Genomic DNA, 27,171 nt, shown 5'->3' on the forward strand with positions numbered 1-27,171 from the left:
TTGCACAATGGCCCCTTGCTGTCTTTCAAATACATTGTTTCAGTTGTTGGTTAGCCAGCTAGCTAGTGATTCTAAGCTATATTAGCATAGACATGACATCAGTAAAAACAACAAGACATGGCATCAATAACAAGATAGAACGGGCTGAAACAAGCCACCTACGATTCCCCACATGGCAGATCCTTGTCATTGTTGCTAGTCAAATCAAATCAAATCAAAATCAAATCAAATCAAATGTATTTATATAGCCCTTCGTACATCAGCTGATATCTCAAAGTGCTGTACAGAAACCCAGCCTAAAACCCCAAACAGCAAGCAATGCAGGTGTAGAAGCACGGTGGCTAGGAAAAACTCCCATGAAAGGCCAAAACCTAGGAAGAAACCTAGAGAGGAACCAGGCTATGTGCTAGTGATCTGACTGTTCAGAATCATAACAAAGCACACATTCCGGACACATTGATTCGTGATCAGAACTTCCGTGACGTTGTCAGCCAACCCGTCTATCTGCAAAAAGGCAAAGAGCCCACTCTTCAACATAGGATGGGCCTCTCTTCGTAGCCTACTGGAAAACCAGTTTGGATTAATGGGGCGGTAGGTAGCCTAGTGGTTAGAGCATTGTGCCAGTAGCTGAAAGGTTGCTAGAGAGAATCCCTGAGCTGCCAAGGTAAAAAATCTGTTGTTCTGCCCCTGAACAAGGCAGATTCCTAGGCTGTCATTGTAAATAAGAGTTTGTTCTCAACTGACACAAGGGGCGCTGAACACAAAGGGCGCTTTCGTTATCAGAAGTTGAGCAATGCTAAACAAGTACATGATCAAATCCCATTGAGACTGCTAACTAAATGCTAACGAGGGCATTGCACACATCTTCTGCTGTTACCAAGCAAAACCTTTGGAATAAGATAACCGTGTAGCTAGACAGCGAACTAGCTACTGAATTAGCAAACCAAATGCACAACTGCAGCGCATTTATCACATTTCTAACAGTTAACTTAATAGTTATTAGATGTCTAGCTGTCAAACACTTAGTTGTGAATTCCATACTGTAACTAGATCACCTAGATCACCTGGCTACACAACAGTGAGTGACTCACAAGGCTACAGTCTCTCATCATTGTGTGCTTGTAATCAAACAACGTTACTGGGGACCACCTGTAAGCTTCATAATGAAAAATGATGTGAAAGGTGAAATGAAGAAGACAATCTTCTTTATCTCTTAACATATTGCACAAGTTGACTGCAGGTAATTTACTAAAAAAAGTAGCTATCAAAATTCACATTTATAAAAACAAACGTTAAAAAAATTGTTTCAACTGTATTAACGGTATTGAAAAACCATCCGGTGGCTATTTCCAAATACCCCGGTATACGGTATATACGGTATACAGTCCAACCCTATTCCAAACTCATGTTCATTATATAAATATGCATGTTGAACTTTATCTGGTTTGCCATTTTTTCTTGCATGATTTCAAAAAGGATTCTCCTGGAGATGGTAAAGCATTTAGTAAATATGTAAACTGCAATATCACTAGAGAATAAATCAGGGTAATTTCCCCGTAGATGACAGGTGTTTCCCTCTCCACGGTTTCAAGATCCTATCTATTTTGCTAAGTTTTCTATCAAAGTTAATAAGTGCAAGATTGCTCAACTTTTCCGGCATTTGTACGGTCCACCAAGCACATTAACTTCACCATCCGTCCATTTAATCGGGAGACCACATGGCAATTTAAAGTTTGCATCTTTTAGAGACCCAATCACTAATATAGGTCACTTATCATAGTTGGATTTTAATCTGGAGAAATTATCCAGGTCCTCAATGAGGCCCTTCAAGGTTGAAGATTGAGAACCCAAGAGAAAACCTTAATCATCGGCATACATTGTTTGCCCCTTAATGTTATCATTAGATCAGATTTTTATACCTAACAGTTCAGTGGCCATAACAAATACTGTAAGTATGTTGACAGAGGGAAACCTTGTTTTACGCCTCTTATCAATTAATTTCTCAGAGAAACCGTTATGAGAGATTCTCCAAAGTTGAAAGAATCCAGGCACTTATAAACTGATTCTAAACATACTGTATTGAAGGTTTTCTCAGTTTGCCATTTATATACAAGTAATTAAAACATGATAGTAATGGATCTTTCAGTAGTTCATAAATAATTTGATATATCCCTATTGGAATGCCATCGAGGCCAGGGGTTTTCCCCATCTGAAAGGAATCAATTGCCAAGGAACTTGACAAGAGAATGTTTGTTTTAAATATATCTCCTTTGGTGAGATAAGGATTTCTCCATCGTTTGGAACAATTTCTTTTAGGTTATTTTTGGCCATGTTTCTATATTGAAGGTTTAGCATCCAATTTGCTCAGTTTTATTAGATAAATAAAACAGAATATTTTCTGAATAAATTCCTCAAACTCCTGTTTTGTGTCTAGATTATTAAATTATTCAGTACTTCTGTACTACATTTATCAACACCATCGATGTGTAATGTTAGATTTTTTAGAGTTGACCGATAGCGTTTTGTTTTTGGGATGAACATTTTATTGAATGGCCTCTAAAGGCACATTTAAAGGCATCCCATAAGATAAGTGGGTGCGCTGAACCTGTATTTGTGAGGACAGACACTTGGAGACGAGAAGCAAGTACAGGGAGTGAACATTTAATCAATAAACAGACATGAAACAAGACAGGACAGCGTCAGACATGAAAAACGTGAGGACATTAGTGCTGACCAGGGGAACAAACTGAGGAACAGACAGATATATAGGGGGCAAGTCCAGGTGAGTCCAATATTGCGCTGATGCGTGTAATGATGGTAACAGGTGTGCATAATGATGGGTCGCCTGGCGCTCGAGAGGGGGAGCATGAGCAGGTGTGACAGTACCCCCCCTCAAGGGGCGCCACCCGGCATCCCACCTGGGCGAGCCTGACGGGCCAGCCGAGGAATGGGAACCTGACAAGCCGGCTGAGGCGTGGGAGCCTGACGGACTGGCTGAGGCATGACGTGGGGTGGGAGCCTGCTGAGCCAACCGAGGCAAGGAAACCTCTCAAGTCAGCTAAGGCGTGGAAGCCGAAGAAGAGAGCTGAGGCACCCCCGGTTACTTCGGCAGCAGGCCCAGACCAAACGTCACCAACCAAAACAACAACAAAAAAACTCCCTGATGCTTCAAATTGTGGTGTCAGAATTCTGTGAGGACAGACGCTAGGAGAAGAGAAGCAAGTACAGGGAGTGAACATTTAATTAATAAACAGACATGAAACAAGACAGTACAGCATCTGGACATGACAAACATAACGATGTTAGTGCTGACACAAGGAACAAACTGAGGAACAGACAGATATAGAGGGGGAAATCAACAAAGTGAAGGATTCCAGGTGAGTCCAATATTGCGCTGATGCACGTAATGTGACAGGTGTGCGTAATGATGGGCCGCCTGGCGCCCTCGAGAGCCAGAGAGGGGGGGTCTGTTATGAATTCCTTTGTTTTTTAAAATAAAGTAATGTCAGTCAATAAACCCTGGTTAAATTTCCAATATCGCCATCCTTGTGGAAAGTCTTTCATAGTTAAATGGGAAGATATAAGTTGATGATCTGATCGCATTCGATCCTCATTCAATACTTTTTTCACTTAAAAAAGTATACAAGAAAATAATCAATCCGACTATCTTGATTAAGCCTCATCCAAGTATATTCTACGAGATCCTTGTTTTTAAGACATCTAAATATCAGTAAATTACAAAGTGCCTATAATATTCACAATCTCTTTGAGCGCCAGAGGGTGACAGTTGGTAGTATGATTGCCTTTATGGTCTATTGACGTAATTAAAACTGTGTTGTAGTCCCCTACAATTATAATAGAGTTACTTCTATATTGGAAAGTAATTGAATTATTATAAACATTTTCAAAGAAGTTCAGATCTTCATTATTCGGTCCAAATAGATTAACGAGCCGTATCTGTTTATCATCAAGCAGTATATTAAATGCAATCCATCTTCCTTGAGGATCATTTTAATGGATTACACCTCAAGATCTAGATTGTTTTTTAATAGAATCATAACACCTTTCGAATTCCTTAGCCCATGACAGAATTAGATTTGACCATCCCACTCTTTTTCCCAAGCCACTTTGTCAGAGTATATTGAATGAGCTTCCTGTAAAAAATAAATAATAATGGTTGTCCTCCTTTAACCATGTAAAAACTGCCCTCTTTTTCCTATTTATTATCAGGGAAATTATCATTTCCCCAATTCACCAATTACCATGATGGGTTATATTTGAGAAATGTACCACTTTCCTGGACATTATTTTGAGATACTTATCCATACTTACCAGTACCACCAGAACCTTTGTCTGTCCGTTATCCACGTAGCTGTACCATGATACCCTGCTAAACATACTGCAGCACCAACTGGATCTAAGTAGACCTCCAGTTGTCCTCCAATTTCCCTCAAACTTTCCCCCATCCCAAGTAGGGTTGTCATCCATGTCACTGGCACTCCACACATGAATCCTAGGGCCTTTAAGAGGTTGGGACCCATCCCTTGAAAAGAGCAACAAGTGCCACTTACAGAACAAAACCAGGTTAGCAGTTATTAGCGTTTCTAACCCCTTTACCTGTTGGGTTCTGAAGTATTGAATATTTGCTAGTTTGACGCGCTACACATCTTCCTTACAGAGATAAACATCAGAATCATAAAACAGGCATATTTAATCAGCATACCTCCCAGAACCCCGTTTCCACAAGCACCACACATATGAGAAGAGTCGAGATGATTGCATGTGATCCTGAGCACACTGTGACTACTTGACTATATCATCTCTGAACGTGTTTTCAAATTGCAACACCGATAATACTGATAATATATCTAATCTTAAATCATATTTAAAACCTTGACTCCCTTTAATTTGCTTTGTCAAGACAGTGAATAAGTGCTTGACTGATGCTGTAACACCCCCTGTCTAGGTTACACTTCATTATCGAACCGATGACAGCTTGGATTAACGGCACATGAAAAGCAATCCCCACACCCTGAGAGGACTGGCACCACAAGGGCACACTCCACACATAATAAACATCCCATAATCGGGATCGCTCGCCTGGCAGGCCTGCTGATGCGGCCAAGGTTGTAAATCTGTAAAACTTAACTTCTACAGGTTCATCTGTGCTCCCTAGGCACCTGGCCTACAGCCTGCTGCTGCTGCATGTGTTGGGTCAGACCCTTGTTGGGGCCTTTTCAGTTGCTGTTGTTTCACTGAGCAGGAGATCCCTGAGAGAATAAAACCTTCACTGAGATAACTAGGTCCAGTACTGTATTTCTTATGAATGGAATGTATCCATTTTGACCATTGGGAACTCCTAGATCCACAAATGTACACAAAAAGGCTTCCTATTTACTACTCAAACATTACTAACGCACCTGTATGTTAATGGCCAAACTAGGTTTTCATGGCTTTGATGATGTACATGAGAGATGACATTACATTTGGGTTATGCCTACCTCACTGACAGAGCATTGGTGACACACTGGCTGACTGCTGTGGTTTGGGCATGTGATGACGTTATGGAACAGCACTGTATTAGTTCAAAAACACAACACACTGTATCACCACAATTGGTCTGTCTGGGTCATCCTGACAGTCCATGCCCACCCACGTGCCCACATGCAGGGGGATATCTAACTGGCTAAAGCCCAGGCACCAGGGGACAGGTGGAGGCAGGCAGACATGGCTGGGTGATCTGAGCGGTAAGTGGTAAGGGGCATGCAGTAATTGCAGCCCTCTCTGCGTAGGCTATAATGAATAAAATATGATGTGGGGTATTATTCAGCCAGGAGCTGGGCAGTAGCGTGTCATCGCTGTGCCATGTGAGTAATAACGGGGCCATTACTGCTGCTGCAGGTTGCTCATTACTCTGATTGTCTTGGAAATGAAGAGGTTGTGAATCTATTATATTCCAAATTGTTTGAGGGGAATGCGGGAGCAGCTATTACCGTGCTGTACGCGCTGTGGAGCTCAGCTGAACTGAGACACACTGTACACACACACACACACACACACACACACACACACACACACACACACACACACACACACACACACACATGCACCCAGGCAGGCGCACACACACACACACACACACACACACACACACACACACACACACACACACACACACACACACACACACACACACACACACACACGCACACACACACACACACATGCACCCAGGCAGGCGCACACACACACACACACACACACACACACACACACACACACACGCACACACACACACGCACACACACACACACGCACACGTGCACACATCCTCCTGGGCTTAAGACTAGAATCAAAGTATCTGGTGATGGGTAGCCCCTATTTTGAGCTACCGTAAAAGTAAAACAAATTTTAAAAACCCCTGCTGTTAGGCTCTTTTGTACTTCTGGACTGATGTTCATAAGACAAAAACAGTGGGTTAATTCATGAAGTTTTATACTTCATTCACAACTGCTTCATCAGCATCTGCATAGTTAGGACTTAATCGTTAAGCTTTGAAATGTAAATGAGAATGGATGATGAGAAGCACTGCAGCTAATATTAAAGGTACTAATACTTTCAATAATTGAACCTTAAGCAGTTTTAAGGTGGGGATATAGAAATATGCTGAGAAATGGCAAGTTAATCCGCTCCTTTTTCCACAGCTATGCCAGTGATTTGTTAAATGTCAAGACAACTGCTAAACAGAGGGGGTTCCACAGGTAAGATACTTTGCATTCATTTTGGTAAATCAATGAGACAGCAATTTTAGGCTTATTACTTTGCATGGCATAGTAATCTGGCCGAGCGGAACTTTGATTTGCCGTTTCACCAAATTTGCAGGGACGTTGTCAATAATTAAAGCAAGGACAGAGAGCCTGCTGGATAAAGCAGCAGCAGTAGGAAAATCAACAGTCAGCCCTCTCTCTCTCTCTGGTTAGCAACTAAGGTGACTTGAGCACCCTGCGCTCACACACTCTCAGCTCTCAGGGATAGTGTGTGAAAATCACACCATGCTCCATTCCAGTTGAACAGAGAGCAATCTGACCCTGTTCTGAGAGTGATAATGTAATGATGTTGGGTCTCTTCATGTTCATGAAATATATGATTCTTGGCTGTTTTTGGTGCATAAAAGGCTTCGGTTGGGTTTCTTTCGATTCATTATTAAGGAAGCAGAGTTGTGTTATTGTTGAGGCTCCGGGCCATATGTTTGGTACCTTTAATCTTCTCCGATCAGATGAGCAGCCCTAGTAATGATGACGAAGTGGAGCAGAAGGTGCATTCTGTGTCTAATAGCGAGGAGCCTGACTCCTGAAGAATGTGATCAGATGACAGAGGACAAGAGAGGGGAGACATGAAGCCTGCCTACAGTGTTTCAATACTGTGGAAAATGATTCTGTGCATGGTTTTCATCCAGAGGGAGACTACTGTTATAATGTTCCTAGGCTGTTAAATAGTCATTCAAGACATTGTAGCGTACCCACAAGATTTTTACATATACAGGGGCTTCGTAAAGTATTCGAACCCCTTGACTTTTTCCATATTTTGTTAGGTTACAAGCTCATTCCAAATTATTTTTTCCCCCTCATCAATCTACACACAATACCCCATAATGACAAAGAAAAACAGGTTTTTAGACATTTTTGCTCATTTATATATTTTTTAAAGAATAATAAACACTCTGACAAGTATTCAGACTTGATATTGAGCTCAGGTGCATCCTGTTTCCATTGATCATCCTTGAGATGTTTTTACAACTTGATTGGAGTCCACTTGTGGTAAATTCAATTGATTGGACATCATTTAGAAAGACACACACCTGTCCACACAAGGTCTCACAGTTGACAGTGCATGTCAGAGCAAAAACCAAGCCATGAGGTTGAAGGAATTGTCCATAGAGCTCCGAGACAGGATTGTGTCAAGGCACAGATCTGGGGAAAGGTACAAAAAAATTCAGCATTGAAGGTCCCCAAGAACACAGTGGCCTCCATCAAGTTTGGAACCACCAATAACCTTCCTAGAACTGGCCGCCCGGCCAAATTGAGCAATCAGGGGAGAAGAGCCTTGGTCAGGGAGGTGAACAAGAACCCAATGGTCACTCTGGCAGAGCTCCAGAGTTCCTCTGTGGAGATGGGAGAACCTTCCAGAAGGACAACCGTCTCTGCCGCACTCCACAAATCAGGCCTTTTTTATGGAAGACTGGCCAGAAGGAAGCCACTCCTCAGTAAAAGGCACATGACAGCCCGTTTGGAGTTTGCCAAAAGGCACCTAAAGGACTGACCATGAGAAACAAGATTCTCTGGTATGATGAAACCAAGATGAAACTCTTTGGCCTGACTGCCAAGCGTCACGTCTGGAGGAAACCTGGCACCATCCCTACAGTGAATCATGGTGGTGGCAGCATCAGGCTGTGTGGATGTTTTTCAGCAGCAGGGACTGGGAGACTACTCACTATCGAGGGAAAGACGAACGGAGCAGAGTACAGGAAGGTCCTTGATGAAAACCTGCTCCAGAGTGCTCAGGACCTCAGACTGGAGTGAAGGTTCACCATTCCAACAGGACAACGACCCTAAGCACACAGCCAAGAAAAAGCAGGAGGGGCTTTTAAGGACAAGTCTCTGAATGTCCATGAGTGGCCCAGCCAGAGCCCGGACTTGCACCCGATCAAACATCTCTGGAGAGACCTGGAAATAGCTGTGCAGAGACGCTCCCCATCCAACCTGACAGAGCTTGAGAGGATCTGCAGAGAAAAATGGGAGAAACTCCCCAAATACAGATGTGCCAAGCTTGTAGTGTCATACCCAAGAAGACTCGAGGCTGTAATCGCTGCCAAAGGTGTTCCAACAAAGTACTTAGTGAAGGGTCTGAATACTTACAGTACCAATCAAAAGTTTGGACACAAAATCTCATTCAAGGGTTTTTCTTTATTTTTTACTATTTTCTACATTGCAGAATAATAGTGAAGAACTATGAAATGACACATATTGAATCATGTAGTAACCAAAGAAGTGTTAAACAAATCAAAATATATTTTAGATTTTAGATTCTTCAAAGTAGCCACCATTTGCCTTGATGACGGCTTTGCACACTCTTGATAGTCCAAACTTTTGACTGGTACTGTATGTAAATGTGATATTTCATACATTTGCAAACATTTCTAAAAACCTGTTTTTACTTTGTGATTATGCGGTATTGTCTGTAGATTGATGAGGGAAAAATGCGATTTAATACATTTTAGAAAAAGACTGTAATGTAACAAAATGTGGAAAAAGTTAAGGGGTCTGAATACTTTCCAAATGCACTGAGTATACGAAACATTAAGGACACCTGCTCTTTCCATGACATAGACTGACCAGGTGAATCCAGGTGAAAGCTATGATCCCTTATTGATGTCACTTGTTAAATCCACTTCAATCAGTGCAGATGAAGGGGAGGAGACAGGTTAAAGAAGGGTTTTTGGCACAGTGGCCACTAGAGATCATCCTTGTTCGAGTCCCGGCTCTGTCGCAGCCGGCCGCGACAGGGAGACCCATGGGGTGGTGCACAATTGGTCCAGCGTCATCCGGGTTAGGGGAGGGTTTGGCTGGCAGGGATGTCCTAGTCCCATCGCACACTAGCGACTCCTGTTGCATGCTGACACGGTCTCCAGGTGTATGGTGTTTCCTCTGACACATTGGTGTGGCTGGCTTCCGGGTTAAGTGGGCATTGTGTCAAAATGCAGTGCGGCTTGGTTGAGTCGTGTTTCGGAGGACGCATGGCCTTTGCCTCTCCCGAGTCCGTACGGGAGTTGCAGAGATGAGCCAAGACTGTAACTACCAATTTGATGCCACAAAATTGGGGAGAAAAGGGGTAAAAAAAAGAAAGAAAGAAAATAAAGGATTTTTAAGCCTTGAGACAATTGAGACATGGATTGTGTGTGTGCCATTCTGATGGTGACTGGGTAAGACAAAACATTTTCGTTCCTTTGAACTGGGTCTGGTAGTAGGTGCCAGACGCACCAGTTTATGTCAAGAACTACAACTCTCGTGTGTATCAAGAATGGTCCACCACCCAAAGGACATTCAGCCAACTTGACACAACTGTGGTAATCCTTGGAGTCAACATGGGCCAGCATCCCTGTGGAACGCTTTCGACACCTTGTAGAGTCCATGCCCCAAAGAATTGAGGCTGTTCTGAGGGCCAAAGGAAGGTGTTGGTTTTCCTAATGTTTGGTATACTCACTGTATATATATTTATATTTCAGACTCTGACATTGCTCATTCTGTTTTTGCTCGTCCATTTATTTGTATCATGTTTGATTTATTTTACTTTTGGATTATGTGTGTATTGTTATTGTATTGCTAGGTATTGCTGCACTGTTGGAGCTAGAAACATACGCATTTCGCTGCACCTGCGATAAAATCTGCAAATCTGTCTACGTGACAATAAACTTTGAATGATTTGAGATGAATCAAGGACCATTATCTTGTTGCGTGACAAAAGCTGATGTTGCTCTAGATGTCTCCCAGTTCTGGTAAATCATGCATCTACCCACTCTCATATTAACATGCTGCTCTCCAAACAGCAGCAACGTAAGAGGACAGCTCGGAGAGGCATCTCTCTCCCCAAAGCCCTGCAGAAATGAGCATTGAGACTTCCCTCGCTGCTCTCCTCTTCTCCTCTGACTGGCAGCACACTCCAGTGGAGCCCCGCTGCAGGACGACACGCTGATCCTCTCTGACATGCCTGACCTTTCCCGGGCTGCACGGCTGGGCTGGCTTGCCGTGCCCGCCTGAAAAGGCCATGCCAGTCAGGCCAGGCAGTCAGGCCCCGCCGCCCCATGCCTCACCTCAGCCCCTGCACTAGCTGCCATCTCAGGCCTGGCTGCCATGGACACTCACCCTGGACAGACAGCCACTCAGTCTGAGGGGCTCTCAACTGCAAAACAAGGGCCATGCCATCAGAATCTGGTTGTGAAATATGAACCCTGTGCTTCTCTACAACACCCTCAGCAGGTTGGGCCACTTTTAAGCACTCATCTAGCTTCTGCGGAAAATACATGTAACCTATACAGAAGGTCTGTATAAGTGTTTTAAAGAAGCTAATAAGTATGCATCCAAATCTATGGCATTCCCATTAATGGTGTCACATTATAGATATCTCATTAACTTATATATCAATCATTAAAAGCTCCATTCAGAGCTAAAACGATTAACATTAGCAGTCAACGCACGTGATAGGCCTTTCACTTAATTTAAGATTAAGCAAGACAATGAGGAGAAAGGAAATTGCGCATAAATGAGAAAGAACATTTCTCCATAATTTTCTGTTTTAAACAAGTGGTGTTTGGAGTTTTACATTTTCATAATGTTGTCACTTAACTGTCTGAGGTGACATATTTGTTCTCAGAGTCTCAATAGAGGCAGTGGTAATATGCTCTTGAAATAGCTGTTGGGGGCCCATTTAGGAGACAGGGAGGGGAGGACTCAGAGTGCAGAATTGATGCTGCAGCTATGAAACGAGGAGCTGTCGCATCCAGTGAGCGCTTTCCAGAGCAAAGGAAACACTTGGCACTGCAGAAATAAATCATGTGCTCATGCCCTTGCAGTTTAGTGCACCATTGTATTTTTCTTCTTCAAAGCAGGGAGGTAATTTCTCTGCTACAAACACTGCGGTTTCAGCATCAAGGGTGTGCTTCGCATAACACATTTTTCTCTCATTTGCGCCCTTCTCTGACATTAAAAGATCAAGGAGCTACTTTGGGTACAATCTACTGTAGGCTAAAGAGAGAATTAAACTCATGGTGAATGAATGAATTCAATGGACTAACTGGTCAGAACAGCCAAATAACAGGCTTCTTCATTTAATAATTGACTGTGAATCTCATAAGTATAACTACCTTTTGGTAGGCAGTAACAAACAGATGGCGTTTTATTTACTTAGACAATCATATATGTGCAAATTTTAATTATCTCCTAAGGCTATATATTTTACATCACTCAGTGAAACTTGTGGATGGTGCTTGACTGTTTTCCACAGCTCAACCTCTCCCATTTAAACTCAATTAGGCCTACCAATATGAGTAAATCAAAACCCAAAAGTTACAACATCACATTTTATATACAGTGCATTCGGAAAGTATTCAGACCACTTGACTTTTCCCACATTTTGTTATGTTACAGCCTAATTCTGAAATTAATTGATTAGATGTTTTCCCTCATCAATCTACACACAATAACCCATAAGGACAAAGAAAAGCATTTATAAAGGACAAAAAAACTGAAATATTACATCTACATAAGTATTCAGACCCTTTACTCAGTACTTTGTTGAAGCACCTTTGGTAGTTATTACAGCCTTGAGTCTTCTTGGGTACGACGCTACAAGCTTGGCACACCTGTATTTAGGGAGTTTCTCCCATTCTTCTCTGCAGATCCTCTCAAGCTCTGTCAGGTTGGATGGGGAGCGTCACTGCACAGCTATTTCCAGGTCCCTCCAGAGATGTTCGATCGGGTTCAAGTCTGGCTGGGCCACTCAAGGACATTCAGAGACTTGTCCCGAAGCCACTCATGCATTGTCTTGGTTGAGTGCTTGTGGTCGTTGTCCTGTTGGAAGGTGAACCTTCACTCTAGTCTGAGGTCCTGAGAGCTCTGGAGCAGCTTTTCATTGAGGATCTCTCTGTACTTTGCTCCGTTTATCTTTCCCTCGATCCTAACTAGACTCCCAGCCCCTGCCACTGAAAAACATCCCCACAGCATGATGCTGCCACCACCATGCTTGACCTTAGGGATAGTGTCAGTTTTCCTCAAGACGTGACACTTGGAAGTCAGGCCAAAGAGTTCAATTTTGGTTTCATCAGACCAGAGAATCTTGTTTCTCATGGTCTGAGAGCCTTTAGGTACCTTTTGGCAAATTACAAGCGGTCTGTCATGTGCCTTTTACTGAGGAGTGGCTTCCATCTGCCCACTCTACCATAAAGGCCTGATGGGTGGAGTGCTGCAGAGACGGTTGTCCTTCTGGAAGGTTCTCCCATCTCCACAGAGGAACTCTGGAGCTCTGTCAGAGTGACTTTTGGGTTCTTGGTCACCTCCCTGACCAAGGCTCTTCTCCCCCAATTGCTCAGTTTGGCTGGGCAGCCTGCTCTAGCAAGAGTCTTGGTGGTTCCAAACTTCTTCCATTTAAGAATGATGGAGGCCACTGTGTTCATGGGGACCTTCAATGCTGCAGACATTTTTTGGTACCTATTCCCAGGTCTGTGCCTCGACTCAATCCTGTTTCGGAGCTCTACGGACAATTCCTTTGACCTCATGCCTTGGTTTTTGCTCTGACGTGCACTGTCAACTGTGGGACCTTATATACACAATCAACTTGTATGGAAACACGTTGCACCTAAGCTTGATTTCGAGTCTCGTAACAAGGAGTCTGAATACTTATGTAAATAAGTACATTTCTAAAAACATTTTTTCACTTTGTCATCATGGGGTATTGTGTGTAGATTGATGGGGAAACATTTTTATTTAATCCATTTTAGAATAAGGCTGTAAAGTAACAAAATGTGGAAAAGGTCAAGGGGTCTGAAAACTTTCCGAATGAACTGTACATGGAATATATACATATACATTCCATGGAATATACATTGGATTGCTATGATGAAACTGGCACTCATGAGGACAGCCACAGGAAAGGAAGACCCAGAGTTACCTCTGCTGGAGAGGGTAAATTCATTAGAGTTAACTGCACTTCAGATTGCAGCCCAAATAAAGTTTGCAGCACACAGAGTTCAACAGACACATCTCATCATCAACTGTTCAGAGGAGACTGCGTGAATCAGGCTTTCATGGTTTAATTGCTGCGAAGAAACCACTACTAAAGGAGACCAATAATAAGAAGAGACTTACTTGGGCCAAGAAACGCAAGTAATGGACAATAGCCAGGTGTAAATCTGTCCTTTGGTCTGATGAGTCCAAATTGAGATTTTTGGTTCCAACCGCGGTATCTTTGTGAAACGCAGAGTAGGTGAACGAATGATCTCTGCATGTGTGATTCCCACCATGAAGCATGGAGGAGGAGGTGTGATGGTGTTGGGGTGCTTTGCTGGTGACACTGTCTGTGATTTATTTTGAATTCAAGCCACACCTAAGCAGCACGGCTACCATTCTGCAGAAATACACCATCCCATCTGGTTTGCGCTTAGTGGGACAATTTCTTTTTCAACAGGACAATAACCCAAAACACACCTCCATGCTGTGTAAGGGCAATTTGACCAAGGAGAGTGATGGAGTGCTGCATCAGATGACCTGGCTTCCACAATCACCCGGCTTCCTCAATCACCCGACCTCAACCCAATTGAGATGGTTTGGGATGTCTTGGACCGCAGAGTGAAGGAAAAGCAGCCAACAAGTGCTCAGCATATGTGGGAGCTCCTTCAAGACTGTTGTAAAAGCATTCCTCATAAAGCTGGTTAAGAGAATGTCAAGAGTGTGCAAAGCTGTCATCAAGGCAAAGGGTGGCTACTTTGAAGAATCTCAAATCTCTAATCTATTTTGATTTGTTTAACACTTTCTTGGTTAGTACATGATTCCATATGTGTTATTTCATAGTTTTGATGTCTTCACTACTATTCTACAATGTGGAAAATAGTTTTAAAAAAATACTTTAATGAGTAGGTGTGTCCAAACTTTATATACAGTGCCTTGCGAAAGTATTCGGCCCCCTTGAACTTTGCGACCTTTTGCCACATTTCAGGCTTCAAACATAAAGATTTAAAACTGTATTTTTTTGTGAAGAATCAACAACAAGTGGGACACAATCATGAAGTGGAACGACATTTATTGGATATTTCAAACTTTTTTAACAAATCAAAAACTGAAAAATTGGGCGTGCAAAATTATTCAGCCCATTTACTTTCAGTGCAGCAAACCCTCTCCAGAAGTTCAGTGAGGATCTCTGAATGATCCAATGTTGACCTAAATGACTAAGGATGATAAATACAATCCACCTGTGTGTAATCAAGTCTCCGTATAAATGCACCTGCACTGTGATAGTCTCAGAGGTCCGTTAAAAGCGCAGAGAGCATCATGAAGAACAAGGAACACACCAGGCAGGTCCGAGATACTGTTGTGAAGAAGTTTAAAGCCGGATTTGGATACAAAAATATTTCCCAAGCTTTAAACATCCCAAGGAGCACTGTGCAAGCGATAATATTGAAATGGAAGGAGTATCAGACCACTGCAAATCTACCAAGACCTGGCCGTCCCTCTAAACTTTCAGCTCATACAAGGAGAAGACTGATCAGAGATGCAGCCAAGAGGCCCATGATCACTCTGGATGAACTGCAGAGATCTACAGCTGAGGTGGGAGACTCTGTCCATAGGACAACAATCAGTCGTATATTGCACAAATCTGGCCTTTATGGAAGAGTGGCAAGAAGAAAGCCATTTCTTAAAGATATCCATAAAAAGTGTTGTTTAAAGTTTGCCACAAGCCACCTGGAAGACACACCAAACATGTGGAAGAAGGTGCTCTGGTCAGATGAAACCAAAATTGAACTTTTTGGCAACAATGCAAAACGTTATGTTTGGCGTAAAAGCAACACAGCTGAACACACCATCCCCACTGTCAAACATGGTGGTGGCAGCATCATGGTTTGGGCCTGCTTTTCTTCAGCAGGGACAGGGAAGATGGTTAAAATTGATGGGAAGATGGATGGAGCCAAATACAGGACCATTCTGGAAGAAAACCTGATGGAGTCTGCAAAAGACCTGAGACTGGGACGGAGATTTGTCTTCCAACAAGACAATGATCCAAAACATAAAGCAAAATCTACAATGGAATGGTTCAAAAATAAACATATCCAGGTGTTAGAATGGCCAAGTCAAAGTCCAGACCTGAATCCGATCGAGAATCTGTGGAAAGAACTGAAAACTGCTGTTCACAAATGCTCTCCATCCAACCTCACTGAGCTCGAGTTGTTTTGCAAGGAGGAATGGGAAAACATTTCAGTCTCTCGATGTGCAAAACTGATAGAGACATACCCCAAGCGACTTACAGCTGTAATCGCAGCAAAAGGTGGCGCTACAAAGTATTAACTTAAGGGGGCTGAATAATTTTGCACGCCCAATTTTTCAGTTTTTGATTTGTTAAAAAAGTTTGAAATATCCAATAAATGTCGTTCCACTTCATGATTGTGTCCCACTTGTTGTTGATTCTTCACAAAAAAATACAGTTTTCTATCTTTATGTTTGAAGCCTGAAATGTGGCAAAAGGTCGCAAAGTTCAAGGGGGCCGAATACTTTCGCAAGGCACTGTATATAATACCAGCCAAAAGTTTGGACACACCTACTCATTCAAGTATATATATATACATACACTCCCGTTCAAAAGTTTGGGGTCACTTAGAAATGTCCTTGTTTTTGAAAGATAAGCACATTTATGTCCATTACAATAACATCAAATTGATCAGAAATACAGTGTAGACACTGTTAATGTTGTAAATGACTATTGTAGCTGGAAACGGACAGTTTTTTAATGGAATATCTACATAGGTGTACAGAGGGCCATTATCAGCAACCATCACTCCTGTGTTCCAATGGCACTTTGTAGTAGCTAATCCAAGTTTATCATTTAAAAGGCTAATAAAATCATCAATTGTTATATAAATTGTCATATAAAAGGCTAATTGATCATTAATCATCAATTGTTAGCACATGTAAAAACTGTTGTCCTGATTAAAGAGGAAATAAAACTGGCCTTCTTTAGACTAGTTGAGTATCTGGAGCATCAGCATTTGTGGGTTCGATTACAAGCTCAAAATGGCCAGAAACAAAGAACTTTCTTCTGAAACTTGTCAGTCTATTCTTGTTCTGAGAAACGAAGGCTATTCCATGCAAGAAATTTCCAAGAAACTGAAGATCTCGTACAAAGCTGTGTACTACTCCCTGCACAGAACAGTGCAAATTAGCTCTAACCAGAATAGAAAAGGAGTTGGAATCCCCGGTGCACAACTGAGCAAGAGTACAAGTACATTAGAGTGTGTAGTTTGAGAAACCGACGCCTCACAAGTCCTCAACTGGCAGCTTCATTAAATAGTGCCCGCAAAACAGCAGTCTCAACGTCAACAGTGAAGAGGCGACTCCAGGATGTTGGCCTTCTAGGCAGAGTTGCAAAGCCATATCTCAGACTGGCCAATAAAAATAAAATATTAAGATGGGAAAAAGAACACAGACACTGGACAGAGGAAGATTGGAAAAAAAAGTGTTATGGGCAGACGAATCTAAGTTTGAGGTGTTCGGATCACAAAGAACATTGGAAAAGAAACTGGAGGAGTGCTTGATGCCATCTGTCAAGCATGGTGGAGGCAATGTGATGGTCTGGGGGTGCTTTGGTGGTGGTAAAGTGGGAGATTTGTAGAGGGTAAAAGGGATCTGGAAGAAGGAAGGCTATCACTCCATTTTGCAACGCCATGCCATACCCTGTGGACGGCGCTTAATTGGAGTCAATTTCCTCTTACAACAGGACAATGACCCAAAGCACAGGTCCAAACTATGCAATATCTATTTAGGGAAGAAGCAGTATTCTGTCTACAATGAAGTGGTCAGCACAGTCACTGGATCTCAACCCTATTGAGCTGTTGTGGGAGCAGCTTGACCGTATGGTATGTAAGAAGTGCCCATTAAGCCAATCCAACTTGTGGGAGGTGCTTCAGGAAGCATGAGTTGAAATCTCTTCAGATTCCGTCAACAAATTGACAACTAGAATGCCTAAGGTCTGCAAGACTGTAATTGCTGCAAATGGAGGATTCTTTGACGAAAGCAAAGTTTGAAGGACACAATTATTATTTAAATTGAAAATCAATGTTTATAACTTTGTCAATGTCTTCACTATATTTCCTATTCATTTTGCAACTAATTTCATTTAAACTCAGCAAAAAAAGAAACATCCCTTTTTCAGGACCCTGTCTTTCAAAGATAATTCGTAAAAAAAACAAATAACTTCACAGATCTTCATTGTAGGGTTTAAACACTGTTTCCCATGCTTGTTCAATGAACCATAAACAATTAATGGACATGCCCATGTGGAACGGCCGTTAAGACACTAACAGCTTACAGCTGGTAGGCAATTAAGGTCACAGTTTTGAAAACTTAGGACACTAAAGAGGCCTTTCTACTGACTCTGAAAAACACCAAAAGAAAGATGCCAGGGTCCCTGCTCATATGCGTGAACGTGCCTTAGGTATGCTGCAAGGAGGCATGAGGACTGTAGATGTGGCCAGGGCAATAAATTCAATGTCTGTACTGTGAGATGCCTAAGACAGCGCTACAGGGAGACAGGATGGACAGCTGATCGTCCTCGCAGTGGCAGACCACGTGTAACAACAGTGAGAGGACCTTTCTTTTAGAGGTCGACCGATTAATCGAAATTTCCGATTAATTAGGGCCGATTTCAAGTTTTCATAACAATCGTAAATCAATATTTTGGACACCAATTTGGCCGATTTTTTTTTTACACCTTTATTTATCCTTTATTTAACTAGGCAAGTCAGTTAAGAACACATTCTTGTTTTCAATGACGGCCTAGGAACGGTGGGTCAACTGCCTTGTTCAGGGGCAGAATGACAGATTTTTACCTTGTCAGCTCGGGGATTCAATCTTACAACCTTTCAGCTAACCACCTGATTACATTGCACTCCACGAGGAGACTGCCTGTTACGTGAATGCAGTAAGAAGCCAAGGTAAGTTGCTAGCTAGCATTAAACTTGTCTTATAAAAAACAATCAATCAATCATAATCACCAGTTAACTACACATGGTTGATGATATTACTAGTTTATCTAGCGTGTCCTGCGTTGCATATAATCGATGCGGTGCGTATTCGCAAAAAAGGACTGTCTTGCTCCATTGTGTACCTAACCATAAACATCAATGCCTTTCTTAAAATCAATACACAAGTATATATTTTTAAACCTGCATATTTAGTTAATATTGCCTGCTAACCTGGCTCGTTGCGAACTCTATGAAGACTATTTCTTCCTAACAAAGACAGCAAACTTCGCCGAACAGGGGATGATTTAACAAAAGCGCATTTGCGAAAAAAGCACAATCGTTGCACGACTGTACCTAACCATAAACATCAATGCCTTTCTTAAAATCAATACACAGAAGTATATATTTTTAAACCTGCAAATTTTGCTAAAAGAAATCCAGGTTAGCAGGCAATATTAACCAGGTGAAATTGTGTCACTTCTCTTGCGTTCATTGCACGCAGAGTCAGTGTATATGCAACAGTTTGGGCCGCCTAAGTTGCCATAATTTTAAGTAATTATGACATAACATTGAAGGTTGTGCAAAGTCACAGTAATATTTAGACTTATGGATGACATCCGTTAGATAAAATATGCAACGGTTCCGTATTTCACTGAAAGAATAAACGTCTTGTTTTCGAGATGATAGTTTCAGGATTCGACCATATTAATGACCTAAGGCTCGTATTTCTGTGTGTTATTATGTTATAATTAAGTCTATGATTTGATATTTGATAGAGCAGTCTTACTGAGCGATGGTAGGCACCAGCAGGCTCGTAAGCATTCATTCAAACAGCACTTTCGTACGTTTTGCCAGCAGCTCGTCGCTGTGCTTCAAGCATTGCGCTGTTTATGACTTCAAGTCTATCAACCCGAGATTAGGCTGGTGTAACCGATGTGAAATGGCTAACTAGTTAGCAAGGGGTGCGCTAATAGCGCTTCAAATGTCACTCGCTCTGAGACTTGGAGTGGTTGTTCCCCTTGCTCTGCAAGGGCCGCGGCTTTTGTGGAGTGATGGGTAACGCTGCTTCGAGTTTGGCTGTTGTCGATGTGTTCCTGGTTCGAGCCCAGGTAGGGGCGAGGAGAGGGACGGAAGCTATACTGTTACACTGGCAATACTAAAGTGCCTATAAGAACATCCAATAGTCAAATGTATATGAAATACAAATCGTATAGAGAGAAATTATCCTATAATAACTACAACCTAAAACTTCTTACCTGGGAATATTGAAGACTCATGTTAAAAGGAACCACCAGCTTTCATATGTTCTCATGTTCTGAGCAAGGAACTTAAACGTTAGATTTTTTACATGGCCCATATTGCACTTTTACTTTCTTCTCCAACACTTTGTTTTTGCATTATTTAAAAAAAATTGAACATGTTTCATTTTATTTGAGGCTAAATGTATTTTATTTCTGTATTATATTAAGTTAAAATAAGTGTTCATTCAGTATTGTTGTAAATGTCATTAATCGGTATCTGATTTTTTTGGTCCTCCAATTTTTGGTCCTTGAAAAATCATAATCGGTCGACCTCTTGTTTATTTTTTTGCCGAGTTGATGTTTTCATGGAAAACAAGGACATTTCTAAGTGACCCCAAACTTTTGAACGGTAGTGTACATGGTAACTGGTATAAAACTGTTTGGTAGTTACTGTGTAATTAGAATGTGAAAGAAACTCAAATGACATGGAATTTGTGGAATATATTATAAATTACGTCAATCTAAAACTAGGTGGACCTATACCAGCATTAACCGTGCGGCATTTTGTGTACAACGTGAACACACAAGAACACGAGCCCCTTCAAACTCATAGACAGATCATCAGTAGATCTCCAGACTTCAAAGGCCAGAGAGTGAAGGGAAGGTGTGTGTGTGTGTGTGTCTTCGTGTGTGTGTATGTGTGTGTGTGTGTGTGTGTTTGTGTTGTGTGTGTGTGTGTGTGTGTGTGTGTGTGTGTGTGTGTGTGTGTGTGTGTCTTTGGCATGATGCTGCCCACTGGCCAACTCTTTAAACCTCTGAGTGGACATAGATAGATGCCCTCATCCATAGGGATGTAAAGCCAGTTAAAAAAATATAATCACTACAGCTTTACCCCTTCCTATGATCCTAGAGTCCCTGGGTTTTGGTTGATTAAACTCTGCCTTGTGAATTTGGGATTAAAGCTTGAGGAATCCTTAATGCAGAAATAATGATTCTTTGACACTAATTATCTGTATTTATACTATACATACAGATACTGAGTATTTATTATACATTATATCTGCTGTCGTTGGAATAACCGATCACATACATCATCGACTCGGGGCAGTTCAGACAAGTTCAGACAGTCCGTGGGCCAAGGTTATGAAGTAAACGCCATCATGTCAAATGATTTGATGAAGAAGGCTACAGATGCACGTTTCAATGATACACCGACAGAGGATCTTAGGGCTCATAATACATATCATGAAATGGAGAAAAGTCTTTGCCCTTCGCCTTCAGTCAATTTCTCCCTGTAATATTTCTAAATGGTAAGAACTGTACTTCTAAATGCATTGTCAACTGTGGGACCTTATATAGACAGGTGTGTACCTTTCCAAATCATGTCCAATCAGTTGAATTTACCACAGGTGGACTCCAATCAAGTTGTAGAAACATCTCAAGGATGATCAATAGAAACAGGATGCACCTGAGCTCAATTTCGAGTCTCATATCGAAGGGTCTGATTACTTATGTAGACAAGATATTTCTGTTTTTTATTTGTAATAGATTTGCCTATGAATACCTATGTAGAATACCTATGTGAGAATGCTGTTCATCGACTACAGCTCGGCATTCAACACCATAGTACCCTCCAAGCTCGTCATCAAGCTCGAGACCCTGGGTCTCGACCCCGCCCTGTGCAACTGGGTACTGGACTTCCTGACGGGCCGCCCCCAGGTGGTGAGGGTAGGCAACAACATCTCCTCCCCGCTGATCCTCAACACTGGGGCCCCACAAGGTTGCGTTCTGAGCCCTCTCCTGTACTCCCTGTTCACCCACGACTGCGTGGCCACGCACGCCTCCAACTCAATCATCAAGTTTGCGGACGACACAACAGTGGTAGGCTTGATTACCAACAACGATGAGACGGCCTACAGGGAGGAGGTGAGGGCCCTCGGAGTGTGGTGTCAGGAAAACAACCTCACACTCAACGTCAACAAAACTAAGGAGATGATTGTGGACTTCAGGAAACAGCAGAGGGAACACCCCCCTATCCACATCGATGGAACAGTAGTGGAGAGGGTAGCAAGTTTTAAGTTCCTCGCCACTTTAATAATGGGAATTGATGGGAAATGATGTAAATATATCACTAGCCACTTTAAACAATGCTACCTTATATAAATGTTACTTACCCTACATTATTCATCTCATATGCATACGTATATACTGTACTCTATATCATCGACGGTATCCTTATGTAATACATGTATCACTAGCCACTTTATACTATACTATGCCACTTTGTTTACATACTCATCTCATTTGTACATACTGTACCCGATACCATCTACTGTATCTTGCCTATGCTGCTCTGTACCATCACTCATTCATATATCCTTATGTACATATTCTTTATCCCCTTACACTGTGTACAAGACAGTAGTTTTGGAATTGTTAGTTAGATTACTTGTTATTACTGCATTGTCGGAACTAGAAGCACAAGCATTTCGCTACACTCGCATTAACATCTGCTAACCATGTGTATGTGACAAATAAAATTTGATTTGATTTGATTTGATTTGTATTAATGGCACCTGTTTGAACTTGTTATCAGTATAAAAGACACCTGTCCACAACCTCAAACAGTCACACTCCATACTCCACTATGGCCAAGACCAAAGAGCTGTCAAAGGACACCAGAAACAAAGTTGTAGACCTGCACCAGGCTGGGAAGACTGAATCTCCAATAGGTAAGCAGCTTGGTTTGAAGAAATCAACTGTGGGAGCAATTATGAGGAAATGGAAGACATACAAGACCACTGATAATCTCCCTCGATCTGGGGCTCCGCGAAAGATCTCACCCCGTGGGGTCAAAATGATCACAAGAACCACACGGCGGGATATTTTGAGGTTACTGTAACTATAAATGTCTTCTTATATAATCATATAAAGTGTGCATGTTCAAGATAGCATGAATTGGTCTTCGCAGGTCTGTGGAGATCGTCACAATTGCTGTAATAATCTGTTCAGAATCTCAAACTGCATTGATCACTTGCACTATGTACTTATTATGCAATATCAACTGCAATCCAAGCAATTTGGTTGTGCTATTAGATAAAGCACAGTGATAACACTAATTTGTTGTATAAATAACCAAAATATCTGACATGGAATTCCCATTTGAACTTTGCTGTGCTTTTAAATGAGTGGAAGCACAGTGACAGACATTTGGGTTACAACTAAACCAAAAACACACGTTGTTATTCAATTGGAATTTGGTTGTGCTTTAGATGGTTGAAAGCATAGTGATAACACATTTGAAATTCAAAAAACTTTTTGTAATCAATGTCTCAACCAAACTTTACCCAATTATCCACGTTGAAATGACTTGGTACGCCCAGTGGGCCTCAATTGTATGCAAATCTGTGAATACATGAAAATGGATCACTTTAAATGTCACTTTCCTAATCTCTGAAGGTCATGGTTTGATTGCAGAGATTATGTAGCGTTTGGTCGAGACTACATTTATTTGCAGTGGGCGTTAATACCAGGAAATAAAAGTAAGGGCAACAGCAACTGGAGCTTTTACATAGGTGGGGACATAATGAGGATATGCTTGAGACAGACCTATTTTCTCATAATAGAGGATGCAGACAAAAAGGCAGAGGGGCGTGAAGCCTGCGTAACAGGGTGCTTCTAGGTAAACAGTAGGCAGGGAGAGAACAATGGATATACAAGGTAGAGAGATGGAGAGTGGGAGAATGGTAGCTGCTGTGACTGTATTCCTGCATCATTGAAAGGTAATTCAAGGACAAAAAAATACTTTGAAAAGTGACCAGAGAAAAATAATGTTTAAGAAAATGAACAGCATGGACACATTACAATTCATGCTACAGACAGTGAGCTGGGGATATACAATTATTAAAGGAGACTATAATGGATTAGAGATTACATGGTTGACATGAGGAGTGTAGAGAGCCTTTGCACAAAAGCAGATACCAGACAAAAGGATATAACCTACACTATAAACGGATAAACTGGCATGCCATTCAGATAGTCCACTTGAATAGCCCACCTGTAAACCTCGAAAAAAGTATTTCTCATCGATGTATACATTCCAGACTGGCCACCTCATACAATATATTTGAACACTGTCCTTGGCTAAACTGTAGAAAGACCTAAGAGTAGGGGTGCAACTTTGGTTTTAGAAGTAGGGGGGACATAAATATTTTTTTTAATTATTTTTTCCCCCAGTCAGATAAACACTAAAAAACAGCCTACCAGACCGCTCGGAGACGTCCGCATCGTCCTAAAGCACACTGTTGCCTCGTTTAATATCACATTCCAATCATTAAACTGTGGGGGACAAAAATGCAATTTCAGAATGTGGGAGGGGGGGCATGCCCCGCCCCGTCCACAGTGAAAAGTCGCCCCTGCCTAAGAGTAAACTGTTGTTTTTGTGTTTGCTACAGCTGTGGTGGATAATGGTGGTGAAGATGTTTCTGAGAAAACAGGGCTGTGTTCTGTCCTCCAGGGAGATTGTGAACCTTGTGGCCAACATAAACATACATCCCTTATGTTCTACATCAATTTCCATGCTATCCTTTTCATAGCAGTGCAGGAGAGTGACGCTTCTTCACACTTGAGATGGATGAACTTCATCTGACTTTTCCCACCCTTCTTTACCTTGCACCCTGTGATGTTTTCAAGGGAATGTCATGCGCAGATCAAACAGAAAGCACTTACTTAGCAGTTCTGAGAATATAGCATGCATCGTCAATTCCTAGCAGTGGCACCATTTTATGGTTCAATTAATTTTAGTTGCAGGAATGCCCATGTTATTGGTAACACCTAATTGGTTTACAAAATCCACTCTGTCTGACCTTATTTTAACACTATGACCAAAGTTTTTATGTGATTTCAGGCTTCTATCACATCCATTCACTGTCTGCTACACTATCTCTCTGTGCTGAGAGATAGATTTCCACCAGCTGCACTTGGAATCTCTAATTTAACTGGTCCACAGTCTGTCTATCTCTGAGACCTGTAAGTTATCACCAACAACTCCCTGTTGCCTCAGGTAACTTCAAAAGACTGTTTGTATTACAGGTAACTACAAAAATATTTTTGTTGTATTACAGTTCATAGTCTCAGAGTTCAATGCACATTGAACTGTAGGCCGTGCTGTAATTCCAGAAGTTACAGAAGCACATTTTCATGAAGGTAATGCTATGGAAAGTGTGAATATGAATGTAAAGGTATTTCTCCCCCCCCCCAACCCCGACACACACACACACACACACACACACACACACAGAGAGAGAGAGACAGATAGAGAGCGAATAGAATGTTATACAGTACCTTTTGTTCTTTTGAGCTTCCTTCTTGTCCATGATGACAGGTACACAATTGGTGAGCTCTGTCCAGTCGGCATGCAAACCACAGCTCCAGCCCGTAGAGAATCGAGAGAACAGCCAGGACTCCTCTTTCCCTGGTCGGTGGCATGTACATTTCTTCTGCCCTGGCTTGCAGTCGCATGGTTGCTCCAAACGAATATTCCTAACTAAGTGCCTTCCAAACGTGGTTCCCCCGGTTTTTTGAATGTGTAAAAACACTATCACATCGTATCCTTTGATGTTGAAATCCACGTGCCGCTGAAGGTCTCGTTCAGTAAAGTTGAATTTTGACGGCAATTTCGGAGGGCTGTCATCCTCCAGTTCTGTGTAAAAGTCTTCGTTTGTCCGATATTGGGTAGAAAGTATACTGACCCCTCTCAAATTTTCCCCAGTTTTAAAGTGGCAAGAATTGCTGCCAGCTGGACATATATATTGATAGCCTATCATTACAAAAAGAACAGCTAAAATAGGAACTAAGATCAATTTATTGGATTTATCATCCATGTTAACAAGAATATGTTTTCATGCCATTAGTGTGAATTATTACACATGATCCTTTCAGTAGCTGCTGCTTGGTTCATCACAATAATGTCTATGGATCTTCAAAGTGCCACATGTTGATCTGGACAAGATTTAGTTATTGTTCTTGCTATCAAAAGGCATATTTTGGTCTAAGCAGGTAGCCTACCTTTATGTTTCAAGGATACTGCAGTCATATCACACCAGAGCAGATAATTTCAAACGAGGCAGGCTTGCCGAAACATGACATATTCCTGTTACTTCTCGTCATGGTTGTCCAACTTCACAAACGGTATTTTCAGTGCTGCACACTGACGTCCCCCGTGCTAGAATTTCAAGTGAAACCGAACCTGTCAACATGTTTCATTCTGATCCCGCAAAATTACAACTTTACATCTCGGGAAACAGTTGTCTGATTCACTTCAGCACCACAAACGTGCTTGTAGGGAAGTGGAGAAATGTCGGCGTTCATATATCCTTATGTCCAAGGCGTGCGCATGAAGGGGCAAGCGACTGCTTCTCCGACTATAGTGGGATGGGTCCTGAAGCATCCTCATTCATCGCGCGGTTCAGTTTTGTTCAAATATTGCAGGCTAGCTTAGGCTATTACTTGAAGATGCTGCTGCATTCAAGACCCGGTGATCACGTTACGCCCTCTTCGTGGTAATATACTCTCTATCGATTTTTGTGGACATAACCAAGGCTACTGTAACTTGGCTATAGGCTAGCATAGGATAAAAGGCTCATAATCTTTCTTGCCTCGTAGAACAGATAGCCAGCCTACATTCAGCTCTTGCGTATCAGTCAGCACACACAAGTGACTAGACAATTCGATGTTTTTAAAGTAAGCTATGAGAAATTGAGAACGGAATGTGAGTTTAGTGCCGTGCAATTAATTAACCAATGATGGCTAATCTTACACCAAGAAAATGCAACCAATAGCACTTTGAAGATTGCAACGAAAGCCAATGGCGACAGAATAATAGAATACAAACGACGTTACAATATTGCCAGCCAATCAAATGGGGAAACAATGTATCCAGTCCAATCCAAATACTGTACTAACTTCAGGCAGCCTATTTCATGCATTGACATGGTTTCATGAGAACCAAAAGCATTAAAACCAATTAGCACGATATTTATAGATAATTAGATTAATTTAAAAAAGAAATACATATAAAAGTTAAAAAACAATCGCTAGTGAATGAACCCTCATCACTTACGACTTCAACACCATGGACAGATGGCAGGTATC

The 27,171-nt window shown here is 41.8% G+C and overlaps 1 protein-coding gene across 1 annotated transcript in view; it reads right to left on the minus strand.

Moving 5' to 3' along the window:
• LOC139406039 (heparan-sulfate 6-O-sulfotransferase 3-B-like) overlaps positions 1-25,901 on the minus strand; it is a 105,439-nt gene extending 79,538 nt beyond the window's left edge. The window contains exon 1 of the mRNA XM_071148504.1: positions 25,363-25,901. Coding sequence (XP_071004605.1) covers positions 25,363-25,901 — 539 coding nt within the window. The remainder of the gene's footprint in view (positions 1-25,362) is intronic.
• Between the last annotated feature and the right edge of the window lie 1,270 nt (positions 25,902-27,171).

The sequence above is a fragment of the Oncorhynchus clarkii genome, chromosome 3 (genome assembly GCF_045791955.1).
Source record: "Oncorhynchus clarkii lewisi isolate Uvic-CL-2024 chromosome 3, UVic_Ocla_1.0, whole genome shotgun sequence".
Classification (NCBI taxonomy): domain Eukaryota; kingdom Metazoa; phylum Chordata; class Actinopteri; order Salmoniformes; family Salmonidae; genus Oncorhynchus; species Oncorhynchus clarkii.